Source organism: Salvelinus namaycush, chromosome 22 (assembly GCF_016432855.1).
Source record: "Salvelinus namaycush isolate Seneca chromosome 22, SaNama_1.0, whole genome shotgun sequence".
NCBI lineage: Eukaryota > Metazoa > Chordata > Actinopteri > Salmoniformes > Salmonidae > Salvelinus > Salvelinus namaycush.
This window is the reverse complement of record NC_052328.1, coordinates 9,997,120-10,018,670: the sequence shown is the minus strand read 5'-3', so window position 1 is coordinate 10,018,670 and position 21,551 is coordinate 9,997,120. Positions and strand designations below refer to the sequence as shown.

Genomic DNA, 21,551 nt, shown 5'->3' with positions numbered 1-21,551 from the left:
ACGGTCTATAGGGAGGAGGTCAGAGACCTGACCGTGGTGCCAGGACAACAACCTCTCCCTCGATGTGATCAAGACAAAGGCGATGATTGTGGACTACAGGAAAAGGAGGACCGCGCACGCCCCATTCTCATTGATGGGGCTGTAGTGGAGCATGTTGAGAGCTTCAAGTTCCTTGGCGTCCACATCACCAACAAACTATCATGGTCCAAGCACACCAAGACAGCCGTAAAGAGGGCACGACAAGCCCTCTCAAGACACTGAAAAGATTTGGCATTTGTCCTCAGATCCTCAAAAGGTTCTACAGCTGCACCATCGAGAGCATCCTGACTGGTTGCATCACTGCCTGGTATGGCAACTGCTCGGCCTCCGACCGCAAGGCACTACAGAGGGTAGTGTGAACGGCCCAGTACATCACAGGGGCCACACTTTCCACCATCCAGGACCTTTATACCAGGCGGTGTCAGAGGAAGGCCCTAAAAATTGTCAAAGACCCCAGCCACCCTAGTCATCGACTGTTCTCTCTGCTAACGCATGGCAAGCTGTACCGGCGCACCAAGTCTAAGTCCAAAGGTTTCTCAACAGCTTCTAACCCCAAGCCATAAGACTCCTGAACAGCTAATCAAAGGGCTACCCAGCACCTTATTTACGCTGCTGCTACTCTTTGTTTATTATCTGTGCATGGTAACTCTACCGACATGTACATATTACCTCAACTAACCGGTGCCCCCGCACATTGACTCTGTACTGGTACCCTCGCTATTGTTATTTTACTGCTGCTGTTAAATTATTTGTTATTCTTATTTATTTTTACTTATCTTTTTCACTTAACACGTTTTTCTTAACTTCTTAAAGCATTGTTGGTTAAGGGCTTGTCAGTAAGCATTTCACTGTAAGGTCTACACCTGTTGTATTCTGCACATGTGACAAATACAATTTGATTTGACTATACAGCTAGTATATCAGCCTTTGGCTAAAATGCTGGTTGCGGTACTGTGATGCCACTCGCGACAAATTGAGCATTCATGTTCCAGAATCAATGTTCTTTGATACTCAAAGAACATTGCTGTGTGCACAATTTGAGCAGTTGAGACTTAGAAAGGTTAACTTCTCTATTACAGTAAAATGTGTTTCGGTGTCTACATTGCATTCAGGAAATTATTCAGACCTTGTCTTTTTCCACATTTTGTTACGTTACACTCTTTTTCTAAAATAGATTAAATTGTTTTTTCCCCCGTCAATCTACCCACTAGACCCCATAATGACAAGGTAAAAACTGTATCATATTTACATAAGTATTCAGACCTTTTACTCAGTACTTTGTTGAAGCACCTTTGGCAGCGATTACAGCCTTGAGTCTCTTCTTAGGTAGACGCTACAAGCTTGGCACACCTGTATTTGGGGAGTTTATCACATTCTTATCTGCAGATTCTCTCAAGCTCTGTCATGTTGGATGTGAAGCGTTGCTGTACAGCTATTATCCGGTCTCACCAGAGATGTTTGATTGGGTTCAAGTCCGGGCTCTGGCTTGGCCACTCAGGGACATTCAGAGAATTGTCCCGGAGCCACTCCTTCGTTGTCTTTGCTGTGTGCTTAGGGTCATTGTCCTGTTGGAAGGTGAACCTTCGCCACAGTCTGTTAACCTGCTCCAGAGCTCTCAGGTCTTCATCCAGGACCTCTCTGTACTTTACTCCGTTCATGTTTCCCTCGATCCTGACCAGTGTCCTTGCCACTGAAAAACATCCCCACAGCATGATGCAGCCACCACCATGTTTCACCATATGGATGGTGCCATGTTTCCTCCACATGTGACGCTTGGCATTCAGGCCAAAGAGTTCAATCTTGGTTTAATCAGACCTGAGTCCTCGTCATGCCTTTTTGGCAAACTCGAAGCAGGCTGTCATGTGCCTTTTTACTGAGGAGTGGCTTCCGTCTGGCCACTCTACCATAAAGGTCTGATTGGTGGAGTGCTGCAGAGATGGTTGTCTTTCCTTCTGGAAGGTTCTCCCATCTCCACAGAGGAACTCTGGAGCTCTGTCAGAGTGACTATCAGGTTCTTGATCACCTCCCTGACCAAGGCCCTTCTCCCCCGATTGCTCAGTTTGGCCGGCCTGCCAGCTCTAGGAAGAGTCGGGATGGTTCCAAACTTCTTCCATTTAAGAAGGATGGAGTCCACTGTGTTCTTGGGGACCTTCAATGCTGCAGACATTTTTTTTCGTACCCTTCCCCAGATCTGTACCTCGATGCAATCCTGTCTCAGAGCTCTACGGGCAATTTCTTCGATCTCATGGCTTGGTTTCTGCTCTGACATGCACTGCCAACTGTGGGACCTTTTATATAGACAGGTGTGTGCCTTTCCAAATCATGCTAATCAATTGAATCAAGTTGTAGAAACATTTCATGTAGGGGTGCACCGATATGACTCTTTGGCCTATACCATTATCCAATATTTTCGGTGCCAAAAAGAACGATACCGATATTTAACATTTTAGCGGCCTTTTAAGCATTCTAGTACAGTAAAATAGTTGATACACACACACACTGACCGAAAAGTTATTTTGTTGGCATTTACATCCCATTACCAGTAAAACCTAATCAAAACCTATTTATTTCACCTGCTTGCTGTGCTGTTTCGTTGTTCATTTGTTCAGTCTCAACCAGGATTTCATCATGCATGTCAAGCAGTGAAGTTTCAGCTGTCTGTCCGTGGCCTCTCTTCCTCGGTGCGCACTGTCACTGTCTGTTTCCATCTCGTCTAGCTGTGTCTAACATCTCATGTAAACCCTGTTTCTTGTCTGCATCAAAGTAGCGGTCCTTGTACCTAGCATCGAGCATGGTGGCGACACAGTAAAGAGGCTGAGAGAATTCCACCGAATCGCTTGTTCACAGCCTCGAGTACTTTTGCAAGTTTTAACCCCGCAGTCTGTGTCGGCAGTTTTGTTGAGCAGGCGTTTCAATGCCATGACAGAGGGTATCACGTCTGCTGCAGACTCCGTTGATGAGCTTATTTCTCTAGTTTGTTGTTCAAATGGAGCTAGCTAGTGTGTTCATGTTTCCAGGTTTCAAACATGTTCTCAAATGCTATTGAAATGGCAGCAGCGGTATGAGAACCAGCACATTCTTGAGCATACAATCTTGCTTTCCTCAGTATGAAATCCTGTTCGACCCACTGTGCTGTCAGACGCAGCATGCTCATGAGGCTGACATCGCTGGTCCAAATGTCAGTCGTGAAGCTAATCGCTCAGGGATGTGTGTTTCAACAATACTGTGTAACTCTGGTAAGGGCAACAACAAAAACATCTCCTACTTGGTAGTGTGTACCAGGGCTCGAGGTGCTCGACCAGTCGGCGAAAGCAACATCATCCACGACAAAGAACTGATTGATTGTAGGGCTGGGCGGTATACCGGTTCTTACTGTACACCGGTTTTGATGTGACACCGTTCTATGGGCTAGCAGCTCTGATGCACCCCACTGCACTGTAGGGAGACGATGTGGAGCAAGTTGTGGCTGTGGGATTGTGGTTTTCATTCGCGCCACTGCTTGCTCTGTGTAACGTCTAAACAAATATCCTTTTTGGAGTGGCGGCAATTTAGCAGTGGCAGTGCGCACACTACGGTGTAGAGGTCGACCGATTTATGATTTTTCAACGCCGATACCGATTATTGGAGGACCCAAAAAAGCCGGTACCGATTTAATCTTTAATCTGCCTATTTTTTATTTTTTTATATATTTGTAATAATGACAGTTACAACAATACTGAATGAACAATGAGCACTTATTTTAACTTAATATAATACATAAACTCAATTTAGTCTCAAATAAATAATGAAACATGTTCAATTTGGTTAAAATAATGCAGGAACACAGTGTTGGAGAAGAAAGTAAAAGTGCAATATGTGCCATGTAATAAAGCTAACGTTTAAGTTCCATGCTCATGTAACGGATGTGAAATGGCTAGCTAGTTAGCGGGTACGCGCTAATAGCGTTTCAATCAGTTACGTCACTTGCTCTGAAACCTAGAAGTAGTGTTGCCCCTTGCTCTGCAAGGGCCGTGGCCTTTGTGGAGCGATGGGTAACGATGCTTCGTGGGCGACCGTTGTTGATGTGTGCAGAGGGTCCCTGGTTCGCGCCCGTGTCGGGGCGAGGGGACGGTTTAAAGTTATACTGTTACACTCAGAACATGAGACCATGTGAATGCTGGTGGTTCCTTTTAACATGAGTCTTCAATATTCCCAGCTAAGAAGTTTTAGGTTGTAGTTATTATAGGAATTATGACGCGTTGAGTATTTCTCTCTATACCATTTGTATTTCATATACCTTTGACTATTGGATGTTCTTATAGCCACTATAGTATTGCCAGCCTAATCTCGGGAGTTGATCTTGAAGTCATTAACAGCGCTGTGCATATTCTACATTGTAGAAAATAGTACAAATTAAAAACTCTGGAATGAGTAGGTGTGTCCAAGCTTTTGACCTGTAAATGTGATCATACTTGATTCATTTTTTTATTCACAAATGCGGGTGAAATGCTCCCACTGTGGAGCCCTGACCAAATCTACCCGTATTTGGCAGGTGGCAGGGTGTTCATTTTAGGTCCTGTTGGTGATTGAGTTGGAGACGTGCGTGGCCGTGCAGTCATGGGTGAACACAGAGTACAGGAGGGGGTTGAGAATGCACCTCTGTGCTGTCCCTGTGTTAAGTATCAACATGGCAGAGGTGTTGTTGCCTAGTTTCACCACTTGGGGATGGCCCGTCAGGACTTCGGGACCCAGTTTCTACGGAGTCTATTTGAAACCAAACGGGAGGTGAAGGAGATGACGAATTGAATGAGTTTTTGGTGGCGAGGGAGACTAAGTGAGTTAATAACGTTTTTTGTGACAATCCGCTTTGAAATCATCATTTTGCATTATGGTTTGCATATTATCATAAAGTACTAGGGTAGTGAATTCACCTGTAAGCTAGTAAATATTGTCTTGCATTGTAAAAGTGTTCTAGCCTGTAAGGACATTGTTTTGCGAACCGTAATGAAGTTGAAACATTTCTACATGCTGTGCTGCATTATTCAATTGGGTTAATTTCTGTGCAGCATGAATGGGGAGCTAACAATGCAGCCCAGACAGCTCTAGCAATGAATGAGCAGTGGAGCAGGCACTTTGCTTTACATGCTATAAAGGGGTGCTCTGATAGACTTGATCCTCTCAATCACGTGAGTCACATTTGACAGTAGTACCTAAAGTTTTTTTTGTTTTTTTTATACGAAAAAAAATTGTTTTGGTATACCGTGCAACACTAGTTGGAGGCTCATAGGTTGCAAAATGCCCGTTTTGGCCTACTCCCTGGCTGAGCTGAATACAAGGATAAGGGGGAGATGGCCTATTTAAATTATGGCTTGGCTCCGGATCAGAACACAGCTGTCTGAATGTCACGGAGGAGGGAGACGATGATACTCCGTCTCCTTGCTCTGACTCCACCCTCTCTGCTTCTGCTGACTAGAACACAGGTGTTATAATATTGCTCTACAAGATCTCTGGTATATGAGGAATGCAGTGGAGGCTGCTGAGGGGAGGACGGCTCATAATAATGGCTGAATTGGTGTCAAGCACGTGGTTTCCATGTGCCTGATACCATTTCATTGACTCCATTCCAGACATTATTATGAGCCATCCACCCGTCAGCAGCCTCCACTGGTGGTATGAGTAACAAAGGCACACACACCGTATCAAGCATGGAGCTACAGTGCATTCGGAAAGTATTCAGACCCCTTGACTTTCTCCACATTCTTTTTATGTTACAGCATTATTCATCAGTGGATTAAATCGTTTTTTTCTCTTCATCAATCTACACACTACCCCATAATAAAGGAAAAACAGGTTTTTAGATTTTTTTGCAAATTTCAAAAAAAATAAAAACATACTTTATTTACATAAGTATTGAGACCCTTTACAATGAGATGTGAAATTGAGCTCAGGTGCATCCTGTTTCCATTGATCATCCTTGAGATGTTTTTACAACTTGATTGGAGTCCACCTGTGGTAAATTCAATTGATTGGACATGATTTGGAAAGGCCCACACCTGACTATATAAGGTCCCGCTGTTGACAATGCATGTCAGAGCAAAACCCAAGCCATGAGGTTGAAGGAATTGTCCATTGAGCTCCAGGACAGGATTGTGTCGAGGCACAGATCTGGGGAAGGTTACCAAAATATTTCTGCAGCATTGAAGGTCTGCAAGAACACAGTGGCCTCCATCATCATTCTTAAATGGAACAAGTTTTGAATCACCAAGACTTCCTAGAGCTGGCTTCCCGGCCAAACTGAACAATCGGATTAGAAGGGCCTTGGTGAGGGAGGTGACCAAGAACCTGATGGTCACTCTGACAGAGCTCCGGAGTTCCTCTGTTGCGATGGGAGAACCTTCCAGAAGGACAACCATCTCTGCAGCACTCCATCAATCAGGCCCTTTATGGTAGTGGCCAAACTGAAGCCACTCCTCAGTAAAAGGCACATGACAGCCCGCTTGAAGTTTGCCAAAAGGCACCTAAAGACTCTCAGACCATGAAAAACAAGATTCTCTGATCTAATGAAACCAAGATTGAACGCTTTGGCCTGAATGCCGAGCGTCACATCTGGAGGAAACATGGCACCATCCCTACGGTGATGCATGGTGGTGGCAGCAACATGCTGAGGGGATGTTTTTCAGTGGGAGGGACTGGGAGACGGACGTATCGAGGGAAAGATGAACGGAGCAAAGTACAGAGAGATCCTTGATGAAAGCACTCTGGAGCAGGTTCAGTCCCTCAGACTGGCGCGAAGGTTCACCTTCCAACAGGACAACAACCCTAATCACACAGCCAAGACGACACAGGAGTGGCTTCAGGACAAGTCTCAATGTCCTTGAGTGGCCCAGCCAGAGCCCGCACTTGAACCCGATCGAACATCTCTGGAGAGACCTGAAAATAGCGGTGCAGTGAATACATGTCAATGTGATATTTCAGTTTTTTTATTAAATAAATAAATAAATAAAAACGTTTTTGTTTTGTCATTATGGGGTATTGTGTGTGTGATTTAATCCATTTTAGAATAAGGCTGTAATGTAACAAAATGTGGAAAAAGTCAAGGGGTATGAACACTTTCTGAAGGCACTGTAAACCAGTAGGCTAAATACTTGTAGGCTATAAGAGACAAGAGACTAGTTTGTCATCCAGTCTCCATACACATCAACAGGTCTTATCTCTGGGTGCTGCTATTGGTTACGTTCTTCCTGCATTGATCAAATAATCATGATGACCATTGTTTTCTATTAGGTGACGGTCGCATGTTTGCGAAAAGACATGCAGGTAGTCTCTTCCCTTTGCAAATGGTCCAAGACATTCTGATGCGGTCGGCCTTGTAGGCTATGCTTGTAAAAAAGAGTAGGCTGCCTACCCTTTGACGCTGCTAGGTGTGTAGGCATACACAGCATTTCAGTTAATTTTGCTCACTTAGCAGAATCTTTGTTATTGATCTTGTTTGAGTTGTGCACAGTCACTGCACCAGAGTGTGTCTGCTCTGTATTCCAGGGTACATTTATTCAGTCTACTGTCTGAGAGCAATCTTTGATCAATACACTACACTGTTATCGGTCCCAAGAGCTAGGTCCAGCCTAACAAAATATAATTTTTTCCAAAATCAACCCCAAGTATAAAAGCCTGTGTTTTAAGGAGGTGACTTTGTTCTGCTGACTGCCCACTTTCACCGAGTGCTGTCCCCCTGAGGCCATGGCTGAGATTACTTTACTTGGCCCGGGGCTTTCGACAGTGTACTCACAAGCTTTTTATCTTTATCTCAGATGTAGGGGCATTTTATTTTGTGAATCTTCAGCTGCAGCGCACACTGTGTGTCTGTACATACATGCAGTGTATTCATACACATTAAATGTTCCACATTTTGTTATGTTACAGCCTTATTCTAAAATTGATTAAATTGTTTTTATTTTGGCCTCCCGAGTGGCGCAGCGGTTTAATGCACTGCATCGCAGTGCTTGAGGCATTATTAAAGACCCGGGTTCGATCCCGGGCTGTGCCGCACCCGGCCACGACCGACCCACACAATTGGCCCAGCATCGTCCGGGTTAGGGGAGGGTTTGGCCAGTCGGGATGTCCTTGACCCGTCGCGCCATAGCGACTCCTGTGGCGGGCTGGGTGCATGCACTCTGGCACGGTTGCCAACGAGCAGTGTGTCAAGAAGCAGTGCGGCTTTTGCCTCGACCTTTGCCTCTCCCGAGTCTGTACAGGAGTTGCAGCGATGGGACAAGACTGTAACTACCAATTGGGGTTGAAAATAATAATATTAAACAATGTTTTTTCCCCCTCATCAATCTACACACAATACCCCATAATGACAAAGCAAAAATTGGTTTTTACACAATTTGCAAATGTATTAAAAATAAGCTGATAAAATAAACACATTTACAGAAGTATTCAGAACCTTTACTCAGTACTTTTTGAAGAACCATTGGCAGGGATTACAGCGTTGAGTCGTCTTTGGTATCAATCAATCAATCAAGTTTATTTTATATAGCCCTTCGTACATCAGCTAATATCTCGAAGTGCTGTACAGAAACCCAGCCTAAAACCCCAAACAGCTAGTAATGCAGGTGTAGAAGCACGGCGGCTAGGAAAAACTCCCTAGAAAGGCCAAAACCTAGGAAGAAACCTAGAGAGGAACCAGGCTATGAGGGGTGGCCAGTCCTCTTCTGGCTGTGCCGGGTGGAGATTATAACAGAACTATGCCAAGATGTTCAAAAATGTTCATAAGTGACAAGCATGGTCAAATAATAATCATGAATAATTTTCAGTTGGCTTTTCATAGCCGATCATTAAGAGTTGAAAAACAACAGGTCTGGGACAGGTGGCGGTTCCATAACCGCAGGCAGAACAGTTGAAACTGGAATAGCAGCAAGGCCAGGCGGACTGGGGACAGCAAGGAGTCACCACGCCCGGTAGTCCCGACGTATGGTCCTAGGGCTCAGGTCCTCCGAGAGAAAGAAAGAGAGAAGGAGAAAATTAGAGAGAGCATACTTAAATTCACACAGGACACTGGATAAGACAGGAGAAGTACTCCAGGTATAACCAACTGACCCTAGCCCCCCGACACATAAACTACTGCAGCATAAATACTGGAGGCTGAGACAGGAGCGGTCAGGAGACACTGTGGCCCCATCCGAAGATACCCCCGGACAGGGCCAAACAGGAAGGATATAACCCCACCCACTTTGCCAAAGCACAGCCCCCGCACCACTAGAGGGATATCTTCAACCACCAACTTACAATCCTGAGACAAGGCCGAGTATAGCCCACAAAGATCTCCACCACAGCACAAACCAAGGGGGGGCGCCAACCCAGACAGGAAGATCACGTCAGTAACTCAACCCACTCAAGTGACGCACCCCACCTAGGGACGGCATGAAAGAGCACCAGTAAGCCAGTGACTCAGCCCCTGTAATATGGTTAGAGGCAGAGAATCCCAGTGGAGAGAGGGGAACCGGCCAGGCAGAGACAGCAAGGGCGGTTCGTTGCTCCAGAGCCTTTCCGTTCACCTTCACACTCCTGGGCCAGACTACACTCAATCATATGACCTACTGAAGAGATAAGTCTTCAGTAAAGACTTAAAGGTTGAGACCGAGTCTGCGTCTCTCACATGGGTAGGCAGACTGTTCCATAAAAATGGAGATCTATAGGAGAAAGCCCTGCCTCCCGCTGTTTGCTTAGAAATTCTAGGGACAATTAGGAGGCCTGCGTCTTGTGACCGTAGCGTACGTATTGGTATGTACGGCAGGACCAACTCGGAAAGATAGGTAGGAGCAAGCCCATGTAACGCTTTATAGGTTAACAGTAAAACCTTGAAATCAGCCCTTGCCTTAACAGGAAGCCAGTGTAGGGAAGCTAGCACTGGAGTAATATGATCAAATTTCTTGGTTCTAGTCAGGATTCTAGCAGCCGTATTTGGCACTAACTGAAGTTTATTTTGTGCTTTATCCGGGTAGCCGGAAAGTAGAGCATTGCAGTAGTCTAACCTAGAAGTAACAAATGCATGGATTAATTTTTCTGCATCATTTTTGGACAGAAAATTTCAGATTTTTGCAATATTACGTAGATGGAAAAAAGCTGTCCTTGAAACAGTCTTGATATGTTCGTCAAAAGAGAGATCAGGGTCAAGAGTAACGCCGAGGTCCTTCACAGTTTTATTTGAGACGACTTTACAACCATCAAGATGAATTGTCAGATTTAACAGAAGATCTCTTTGTTTCTTGGGACCTAGAACAAGCATCTCTGTTTTGTCCGAGTTTAAAAGTAGAAAGTTTGCAGCCATCCACTTCCTTATGTCTGAAACACAGGCTTCTAGCGAGGGCAATTTTGGGGCTTCACCATGTTTCATTGAAATGTACACCTGTGTGTCATCCGCATAGCAGTGAAAGTTAACATTATGTTTTCGAATAACATCCCCAAGAGGTAAAATATATAGTGAAAACAATAGTGGTCCTAAAACGGAACCTTGAGGAACACCGAAATGTACAGTTGATTTGTCAGAGGACAAACCATTCACAGAGACAAACTGATATCTTTCCGACAGGTAAGATCTAAACCAGGCCAGAACTTGTCCGTGTAGACCAATTTGGGTTTCCAGTCTCTCCAAAAGAATGTGGTGATCGATGGTGTCAAAGGCAGCACTAAGGTCTAGTAGCACGAGGACAGATGCAGAGCCTCGGTCTGACGCCATTAAAAGGTCATTTACCACCTTCACAAGTGCAGTCTCAGTGCTATGATGGGGTCTAAAACCAGACTGAAGCATTTCGTATACATTGTTTGTCTTCAGAAAGGCAGTGAGTTGCTGCGCAACAGCTTTTTCTAAAATTTTTGAGAGGAATGGAAGATTCGATATAGACCGATAGTTTTTTATATTTTCTGGGTCAAGGTTTGGCTTTTTCAAGAGAGACTTTATCACTGCCACTTTTAGTGAGTTTGGTACACATCCGGTGGATAGAGAGCCGTTTATTATGTTCAACATAGGAGGGCCAAGCACAGGAAGCAGCTCTTTCAGTAGTTTAGTAGGAATAGGATCCAGTATGCAGCTTGAAGGTTTAGAGGCCATAATCATTTTCATCATTGTGTCAAGAGATATAGTACTAAAACACTTAAGTGTCTCTCCCGATCCCAGGCCCTGGCAGAGCTGTGCAGATCCAGGACAGCTAAGCTCTGGAGGAATACGCAGATTCAAAGAGGAGTCCGTAATTTGCTTTCTAATGGTCATGATCTTTTCCTCAAAGAAGTTCATGAATTTATTAACGCTACAAGCTTGGCACACCTGTATTTGGGGAGTTTCTCCCATTTATTCTCTGCAGATCCTGTCAAGCTCTGTCATGTTGGATGGGGAGCGTCACTCCACAGCTATTTTCAGGTCTCTCTAGAGATGTTAGATTGGGTTTAAGTCCGACTGGCTGGGATACTCAAGGACATGCAGAGACTTGTCCCGAAGCCACTCCTGCGATGTCTTGGCTGTGTGCTTAGGGTTGTTCACCCTAAGGAAGGTGAACACCCTGTTGGAAGGTGAACCTTCGCCCCAGTCTGAGGTCCTGAGTGCTTTGGAGCAGGTTTTCATCAAAAATCTCTCTGTACTTTGCTCCGTTCATCTTTCCCTCAATCCTGACTTGTCTCTCAGTCCCTGCCTCTGAAAAACATCACCGTAGGGATGGTGTCAGGTTTCCTCCAGACGTGACGCTTGGCACTCAGGCCAAAGGTTTCAGTCTTGGTTTCATCAGACCAGAGAATTGTGTTAATCATGGTCTGAGACCTTTGGGTGCCTTTTGGCAAACTCCAAGCGGGCTGTCATGTGCCTTTTACTGAAGCGTGGCTTCCGTCTGGCCGCTCTACCATAACGGTCTGATTGGTCGAGTGCAGCACAGATGGTTGTCCACAGAGGAACTCTGTCAGTGTGACCATGGTGTTCTTGGTCACTTCCCTGACCAAGGCCCTTCTCCACTGATTGCTCAGTTTGGCTGGGCGGACAGCTCTAGGAAGTCTTGGTGATTCCAAACTTCTACCATTTAAGAATGATTGAGGCCACTGTGTTCTTGCGGAACTTCAATCCTGCAGAAATGTTTTGGTTACCTTCCCCAGATCTGTGCCTCGACACAATCCTGTCTCTGAGCTCTACGGGCAATTCCTTTGACTTCATGGCTTGGTTTTTGCTCTGACATGCACTTCAACTATGGGACCTTTATATAGACAGGTGTGTCCTTTTCTAAATCATGTCCAATCAATTGATTTTACCACAGGTGGACTCCAAGTTGTAGAAACATCTCAAGGATGATCAATGGAAACAGGATGCACCTGCGCTCAATTTTGAGTCTTATAGCAAAGGGTCTGAATACTTATGTAAATATGGTATTTCAGTTTTTTTTTGTAAACATTTCTCAAAACCTGTTTTCACTTTGTCGTTATGGGGTATTGTGTGTAGATTGAGGGGGAAAAATAATTTTCATGAATTTTTGAATAAGGCTGGAATGTAACAAAATATAGGAGTCAAGGGGTCTGAATAGTTTCCGAATGCACTGTGTATATACAGTACCAGTTCAAGGGTTTTTCTTTATTTTACTATTTTCTACATTGTAGAATAATAGTGAAGACAGCAAAACTATGAAATAACACATGGAACCATGTAGTAACCAAAGCAGTGTTAAACAAATCAAAATATATTTTAGATTCTTCAAAGTAGCCTCCCTTTGCCTTGATTATAGCTTTGTGCTCTCTCAACCAGCTTCATGAGGTAGTCACCTGGAATGCATTTCAATTAACAGGTGTGCCTTGTTAATTTGTGGAATTTCTTTCCTTAATGCGTTTGAGCTAATCAGTTGTGCTGTGACAAGGTAGGGTTGGTATATAGAAGATGGCTATATTTGGTAAAAGACCAAGTTATATTAATTAATAAAAAAATTGATACTACATGATTCCATATGTTATTTCATAGTTTTGATGTCTTCACTATTATTCTACAATGTAGAAAATATAAAAAAATAAAAACTTATTCAAGGGTTTATCAGTATCCTAACTTTTGACTGGTACTGTATGTGTGTGTGTGTGTGTGTGTGTGTGTGTGTGTGTGTGTGTGTGTGTGTGTGTGTGTGTGTGTGTGTGTATATATACACACAGAGAGGGACAGACATGTCCTTCACAGAATAATTATATTACTCAATAGTTTGTGGATTTTGTAGTCTTTAACCTTATTTCATTTTAAGCCTACATTTCGTGGTGAATGCAAGGTCACATGTAGTCTGTCTTGTCTTGGGTACATGTTTGTTCTCTCATCCTGTCCCAGAGGAGCTGCCTCTCTCTCTCCCTGCCTGCCACTCAGTGCCCAGGGAACGGGGCTTTGGTTGTGTTTCCTGCCTCTGAACATCCTGTTTAATCAGTGTGTTGAGTAACTCTGAGGTTTACAGGGTGACGGTCACATAATCTGGATGGATGCAAACCCTCTACCTGATACACAACCATGAATGAATTGTCAAATGCACAGAGTACTTAATTTGCTGGTATACAGACGTTTGTACAAAAACCAACGACCCCAGTGTTTCAGCCACTGTGGGTGCGTCTGCCCTTCTCGTCTGTGTGTATGTGCCTGTGGAACAACACCCCTTTCCTGTGTTTGTGTGCGTTTCAGGAGCTGCTGGGTGTGCTTCGCAACGGACGAGGATGACCGCACGGCGGAGTGGGTGCGTCCGTGTCGCTGCCGTGGCTCCACCAAGTGGGTGCACCAGGTGTGTCTGCAGCGCTGGGTGGACGAGAAGCAGAGGGGCAACAGCACGGCCCGCGTGGCCTGTCCTCAGTGCAACGCCGAATACCTCATCGTCTTTCCCAAGCTGGGTATGATATGACTGGGGTGAGGGGGCTATGGGCTGGATTGCAGTTTTCCTGGAATATTAGTTGGAGGTAGTTAGGGTCACAGATAGTTACTGAATTGATGCTTTCACGCTGTTTGTAAGGCCACATCATCGAATTGGTCTCTCCCTGTCCAAGCTGGTGTCTGTCCTGATTTTCACTTGTATGCTTATCACACATCAGGAGTAAAGAGATTAACATGCATTAACTGCTTATGTGATGTGTTTATGATTTCAGGCCCATGTGAAAAAAATGTCATTTGAGCGTTTTGTAATTCCGTGGCAGCTTACCTAACAGATGGAGACAGATCTGTTGCGTCTGTCAGCACAGTCATGTAATAACCGCTGAATCACGGGCAAATTTGTAGTATCTCACTTTACTTGAACTTCACTGTCAAAATGTCAGGACAACACTTAACTTCCCTACCTTTCGAAAGGGGAAGTAGCATTAGAAGGCAATTTCCATACCTAAATGGACTTCTGAATTGGTCCTTTGAGGACGGACAACTAATGGCTGTTGTTGCTGTCTCCTTAATAACGGTTGCAGCACAGGGACTCAGTGCTGTGAATTAGGAGTGGGAACTGAGAGCTCTAAAAACCACCCAGCCTGTCTCGACTAACTGCATGTTTATTTATTCCCAAAACCAGGGTAGGTTATGTGGTGAGTCTGGTAATTATACCCTTTGAGGGAGAAGTAACACAAGGAATTGGGAGCGGGCAGGGCACCCGCCAGATGCTCATTACCAGACCTGGGTTCAAATGTTATTAAACATATTTCAAATAGTTTGCCTTGAATGCCAGATAGGTGGACTTCTCACTTGTGCGACTATTCTGTCAGTTCCGTTGCACCAGGCAAGCTCAATAAAACTCAGCGAAATCATTTCGAATAGTATTTGAACCCAGGTCTGCTACCCGCTCATTACCGGCCAGCTTCAGCCTCACTGGAAAATGCCAATTTGAAGAGGGGGTGTAGAGAGGAGAGGTGCCCACTGTAATTAACCCCAGCACGTCAGAGTGACGGGGGCACTGATTGTTCCCAACACTGGCACTTATTCATCAAGCAAACATGGCTCTGCATTTGTTCGTTCGGCGATTACAGAACTTTCAGCTACGTCAGTCAGCGTAAGAGAGGAAACTTTTATGTAAGTGGAAACTTTGGAAACTGCTTTAGGAAATAACACTTGTTGTACATTTTATAGCACCTATTAAATCACTCTGCATACATGTCTAATTAGGACTAGGTACAACCTAAGAAGGAGGGCCTGGATATAAGACAATGTATTCGGGAGGGCAAGCTCTGCTGGTAAGCAGGGCCATGTTGTATTTTTAGATGCAGGCCTGGCTGTGCTGTCAGTCACCTGTGTTGCTATAAGCAGCAAGCTTAGCTAAACCTGCAGGACTGGAGCATAGAGATCAGGGCACTTAGTTCGGACTCGTCTCTGGAGCTTCGGGTCAATGGGAAGACTCGGGACAGTTCCTAGTGTCGTATGCCAAGTACAGGACAGAACTAATGATGTGTCATTGATAAAGCCATGGCACGTGACAAACCGGCACCCGAGAATTCTCAAGCAGTACTCTGTGGACTTAGAACATCAGATCAGTGGCATTTGTATTTCCATGTTCACGTTCACTTCGCTCCCCCATTTGAAAGTATCTGGCTCACTGAAAACCATAATTATCCCGTGTCCCATCATGGAAGCGTTTCTACTCTTTGGTATTTCAGATATCATTGACGGAGCATGAATCCATACTGGGGATTTGGGTTGGTGGCAGGCTTTTTGAATGTCATCTCTGATTCGCCGGCATAATTAGTAGATGAGGCGACTAGTAAATCTCAATGTGAATATTTTTGTTCCAGATGGGCATTGCTCTCTCTCTTTCTCCCAATATGTTAATGGTTATTGGGTGTATAGAGTAGCCTAACTGTGTTAGCCTGACACTGGGCCTGCTTGCATGTTCAGTAAATAACCTTGTCTCTGTCTTCTCTCCTGAAGCCCACCGTGCCTGCTGCCTGCCTGGTTATTTTTGGGATAAGTCTGTCTGTGTCACTCTCTGCCCTTGCCCCCACCGGTACATTTATCCGGTTAACCTTCAAAACAGGTGAAGGGAGAAGAAAAAGAGATGTTGGGCTCGTTGTCTCCTGTTCACTCTCCAATCCCGTGTCCCCCCTCCACACACACACACACACACACAGAGGAACTAATCTCTCATTCCCATTCAGTAGCTACTGAAGACTTGTTCTGGACACTTTGTTTTCATCGCCCCCTTTGCTATCCGGCTGATCAGTAGAACTTCTTTGTGGTCGGTTGTTTTTTTGGGCCAGCGTCTTCACCAGATGAGTCATCATGAAATGTGGCCCAAATGTTTATCAAGTTCATCAGTTCCCCTACACACACATCCTCCACAAGTTTTGTTTGTGTTCCTTTTTCTTTTGAATACCCCAGTGTTTTTTCCAGGCAGTAACAGTGATTAGATGAGGGGTCATGAGGCAATGGGTTATTTGGACAGGGCCTTCAATTGTGCCCTAATCTGTTGGATGATAACGTCCTTCGTAGAATTAAGTAGTAGGCTTAGGCCTCGATCACTCATCATTTATTGAGTCGTGTACACCGGCTCATAGGGGCTTATGTTAACTTCGATTTAACAGCGCGAGAACGTCCTCTGAAAGCTTTCGGAGACTTTCCCGACACGGGCATGACAACTTCCCGCAGAAGGCCAGGGAGCATACAGATGGGCATTTTTATTTACGCCATCTGCCAAGGGCCAGACTAATCTACTGGTCATCACCCAGGTGTGAGGGACGGGGAGAGGAAGAGACAGTCGCTGGTGCTTGGAGAAGGTCACTGAGGTAGACACCCACCGGGTTGTGTAGGAGGCAGAGAACGGGTACAACATGGGGATGGGATGGTTGGTAGATGGGGAAACGATGAGAGATGGCACAAGTAAAGAGGAGAGGCCCAGTCAGTGAAGTGTACCAGTCTGCCTGCTCCCCTAGGCATGCTTCCTTTGCCTACCCCTGTGTTCAGACAGAGGTGTAGAGAGAGTGGGAGGGAGAGAAGGAAATTAGGCCACTGTATGAGGAGAGCAGCTCATCAACCAACGGCCGGAAAGGAAACCGGGGTTGCCCGCCACTGCTGCTGATAAATCACTAAAAACCCAGGCCCGAGAAATAGCCGACGGCACAGACAGCGCCACAGCACCCAATGAATCAGCAGCACACTGACGCTGCCATCCTACCACCTGGAGCAGCCATCTGCCCGGCGACTCCCCATTCTCCTCTGTAATACCCTGCCTGCCCTGGGGACTGGAAACGCTCCGAAAAATCGCTTTCCTCTGTGTGAAAGCAGTTCCCGACGCAGCGGATCGGACAGTGAGTTGACAGACAGAATGTTCTGGTGCTCACCTCTCTTTAGAGGCTTTTATTTACAATATTAACAGGTGCAGGACTAATTAGCCAATAAACTTTGTACAGAAAATAACAAACAGGACGTTGACAAAGACTTGAATAAATCAAACATATTCTCATTATAAACTATTGCCTATGACAAAACTCCGGTATAACTCTACTCTAGCCAACATGTTACCTACCCAGCCTGCTCTCCCCCAGGCAAAAGCCAACTGAGTACCTAAGTACTCTTCCCAGGAACTCCCTTCAGCTAGGAATGTTCCATCACGATAGCCCCAAAACACATTTCTACCATAAATGTGTAATTTCCCATAGATATATAAATATAACATCATAAACAACAGTTTTACATAAACACGCACACTTCAATAACTTGTGCCATAACTTCAACTTTAAGTCACGATACACATTCATGAAGTAATTCACCCCTGCAATAATGAATCACTTTGGTTATTCCCGTCAACCAATAAATGTTCCTTGATGACAAGTGGACTAATTTGCCTCACTTCAACAGGGAAGCAGCGTGAGATAGGTTAAATGCTGTGATTATACTCTACCAACACTTCGATCATTCTAATATATTTCACATGACTAGAGCATGTACTTTTAAATGGGCAGCTTTAAACACGGTAGAAACACTGTTAACAAGTTACATTGTTTTAGTAACTGGCGTGCGCGACAAACACTCGACTTTGGCGCCTTCATGTCAAAGTATTGTTGGCAAACAAAATGCGCTACTCAATCCAAAATTCTCTTTTGATTTCAGGTTTCTTGACTACCTTGAAGAGATACAAAGAGTCTTTTTTCAACCAATAATTTGTTTCATTGTCTGCAAGTCAATAGACATGCGCTCCACGACACTGACATTTTATGTAACTTCACCCGTGGCATCATTAGACTTCAGCAGCCACATTATGACACTGCTTCCAGAGGTCGTGATGTCACCAAATGTCTTTCCCAACTGAACTCAACACAGTATTCTGCTCAGGCAGACTCGATGGACACCCGAGGATAGTGTGCTAGTATTGCCTCAGTGGGTCTCTCTGGGGTTGTCAGTAGTGTTTAATTGATTAGTTAAGTCCGATTTTAGCACATCTTATTTCGCAACTTGTGCCGTAGAGCTTTACCTAGGTTCCTCTGTGCGTTTAAGTGCTAGGCTACATCACCGCACCTCACCCGGGGGCTTCCTCCTACCTTTTTTTGAGGTGAACACAGCTGCCTTCATAGAATTACAGAGTTTAATAGGATGTCTGTTGTCTTCATTTGTATGCTTAGGATACATAAACATGTGCATTATAGTTTGAAGTAAGCACAGTGCTGCACTCAATTGAACACAAAAACAACAGCACTATGTTGCTGGCTCCTTCCTACAGTCTTCTAATGTAAAGTGCTCGTCTGTGTTCTGGGCTTGATCACTGTGGCATAGGCCAACAGACAGACACGGGACTTAACAGCTTCTGTGTCTGGATTTATAGTCACCCATCTGACTGCGCTAAAAGTAGAAGTAAACTTTTAGAAAGGGGAAAAAATGTGTTCTCCATCAGTTGGGAATGGCTTTTATGGGTGTTTCGGTGACTTTAATCAGCCTCAGAAACATGGCACTTTCGCAGCTCACAGGCATTAGAGGACAACTTTCAATTGGCGTAATAAAGGCCGAGCTGAAGAGATGGGTGCTGGGTGGTAATCTGCTGGCGTGTAGTTATTTTGTCGTTGCGCTCTGCTGATCCCAGCTCATTTGTTAGCCTGACGGGCATTACTCATGTTCCTACTCTCAGGGCCGGGCCTCAGGTTAGTGCGGCATCACATTGCTGGATTTACACCGTGGTGGATGTGTTCTGTAGCACACCACTTGTGTCAGGGTTTTCTCTGCTAGTTTTGGGCTGTAAACTCTGGGATTTCTAGTAGGAAAGGGCAGTTAGCCGTGGCACTGGTATGGTAAGTTAGGTAGAGTGTTTTTTTTACCTCAGCAACTGATGATTTCCACCCACGCTATCATTCTGATTTGGCCGGTGGTGTAAAATGAGGGACGGCGTGTCCTTGCTGGCTCTTCTGTGAGAGGCTAAAAAAAGTGGGTTGGAACAGTGTGCCAACATGCCTGCCCGCCAGTGAGAAAGTGGGATGCAGTTTCTCTCGATTCCATCCACTCTTTTAATTATGTTAATTAGGAATTTGCTACCAAGCGCTGAAATGAATTGCTTCGCTTTCCTTTTTGCCAATAGCCATTAAGTGTGACCCAGTTCCCTCTGGCTGTGGATGGCGTAATGCTTAGGCAGGGACAAAGCGGAAGGGATTCCGACGCTGTCATCAAAATATGCCCAGATTAATGTGTTGAAGAGGCACGAGATCAATCTGGTTGGCAAACATAAGTGCACTAAAGCACAACCCTGGAAAGTGGCAGAACTGACCAATGTGGAGGCCAATGTGTTTAACTACTTTAAGAAATGAAGTGTTTGTTCCCCGTTGTGCCTTTTGGAAGCTTTGAGGTGACACGTCACCCTTCCATTGTTCCTTCAGGTCTCTGTAGCCAGTTGAAAAGTCTGCTGCACCATTGTTCCTACATTTGAGACCTGATTTCATGGCTTTCTCCAAAAATGGCAGCGTCACTATAGGCATTCAATGCAAATATTAAGTCACTGGCGTTTTAGCCAGTGGGCATTGCTGGATTATTTGACCAGTTGTGGTCACCACCAATGTAATCTCACATTTTGGGGGGCACTGAGCAAGTTTCAGCTCTGCTGAGCGCCAACTTGAACATTGTGAAAATTCTGTGCAACTTCCAGCGAACGTTTGCTGTGGACACGGAGGCTGTACCTGCTTTAAGTTTAAACAGTGGCCATGTAGGCTATGGAGAAAACATTTTAACATGGAAATAACTATTCTGTCATTCAGCCTACAGTAGCAGCCATTGTGTAGTGTTCAATGAGACTTTTGAAAGAAAGAAAAAACATGCATGGCTTGACTAACTTTTCATTTATTATTTAATTTTTTAATTACCCCTTTTTCTCCTCAGTTTTGTGATATCCAGTCTTGTCCCATCGCTGCAACTCCTGTACAGACTCGGGAGAGGCCAAGGTCGTTAGCCATGCGTCCTCCGAAACACGACCCTGCCAAGCCGCACTGCTCCTTGACACACTGCTCGCTTAACCCGGAAACCAGCCGCACCAATGTGTCGGGAGGAAACACCGTCCAACTGGCGACCATGTCAACGTGCATGCGCTAGAGTGCGACGGGACAAGGACATCCCGGCCGGCCAAACCTTCCCTTAACCTGGACGACGCTGGGCCAATTGTTGCTTATTGCTGACTACAAATGATCTATAACTGGGCTAATAACTCACTAACTAGCAAAGGATGTGAACAAATTGTGCACATGTGGCTACATGCAGCTCTCGCTTTGATCTCAAAACAAGCGCATCTACTCACGACCGCTCATGCTGTAAACACAGTCCAGTAAAAAGTAAGTGGCACAGATCCATATATGGCTGTGGTATATTTGCATATAGGCCAACTGCAGCTCTGATTGTTAATGCCACACCGGTCTGTAAAGTATGGGCTGAGTAGTGCGTGTCAATGCAATAGAATCCTACTCCAAAGCATTCTGCCTGCAACAAACTCTCTTGCGTAGTTAGTTTTGTTTCTGTATGTTGCATTGAAAGCAGCTAGTATTGCATTGATTCGTCCCAATTGCCACAGTAAAGGGAAATGTTGATAGTGTTAACAGGGAAAACTCTAGAACATTGGTCACCAACCTTTTCTGAGTTAAGATCACGGAGTCAAAATGCAAGCCGAGATCTACCGCTCATATTTTTCTGTAACATGACTTGAAAAACGTAAGCCTATTCAACGTTAACCAATGAAATAGAGTACTGTTGCAATGAGGTTTGTGCAGTAAGCTATAGGCCAATACATTATTGCCACATATTGACTTTGCTTGAATTGTCCTGCCAGTGAATGCAATGTTGTTCGGCACATTTTTAAATTTTTTATTAAACATGCATTCAGAAAGTATTCAGACCCCATGACTTTTTCCACATTTTCTTACTTTACAGCCTTTTAAAATGTATTAAATATTTTTTCCCCTCATCAATCTACACACACTACCCCATAGTGACAAAGCAAATGTATTAAAAATAAAAACATATCACATTTACTTAAGTATTCAGACTCAGTACTTTGTTGAAGCACCTTTGGCAGCGTTTACAGCCTTGAGTCTCTTCTTGGGTATGACGCTACCAA

General features: G+C 44.7%; 1 protein-coding gene across 4 annotated transcripts in view; it reads left to right on the top strand.

The window, feature by feature from the left end:
- LOC120017540 (E3 ubiquitin-protein ligase MARCHF5-like) overlaps positions 1–21,551 on the top strand; it is a 54,200-nt gene that overhangs the window by 16,588 nt on the left and 16,061 nt on the right. For all 4 annotated transcript variants that reach the window (XM_038960374.1, XM_038960371.1, XM_038960373.1 and 1 more), the window contains exon 2: positions 13,694–13,896. In XM_038960374.1, coding sequence (XP_038816302.1) covers positions 13,694–13,896 — 203 coding nt within the window. The remainder of the gene's footprint in view (positions 1–13,693; positions 13,897–21,551) is intronic.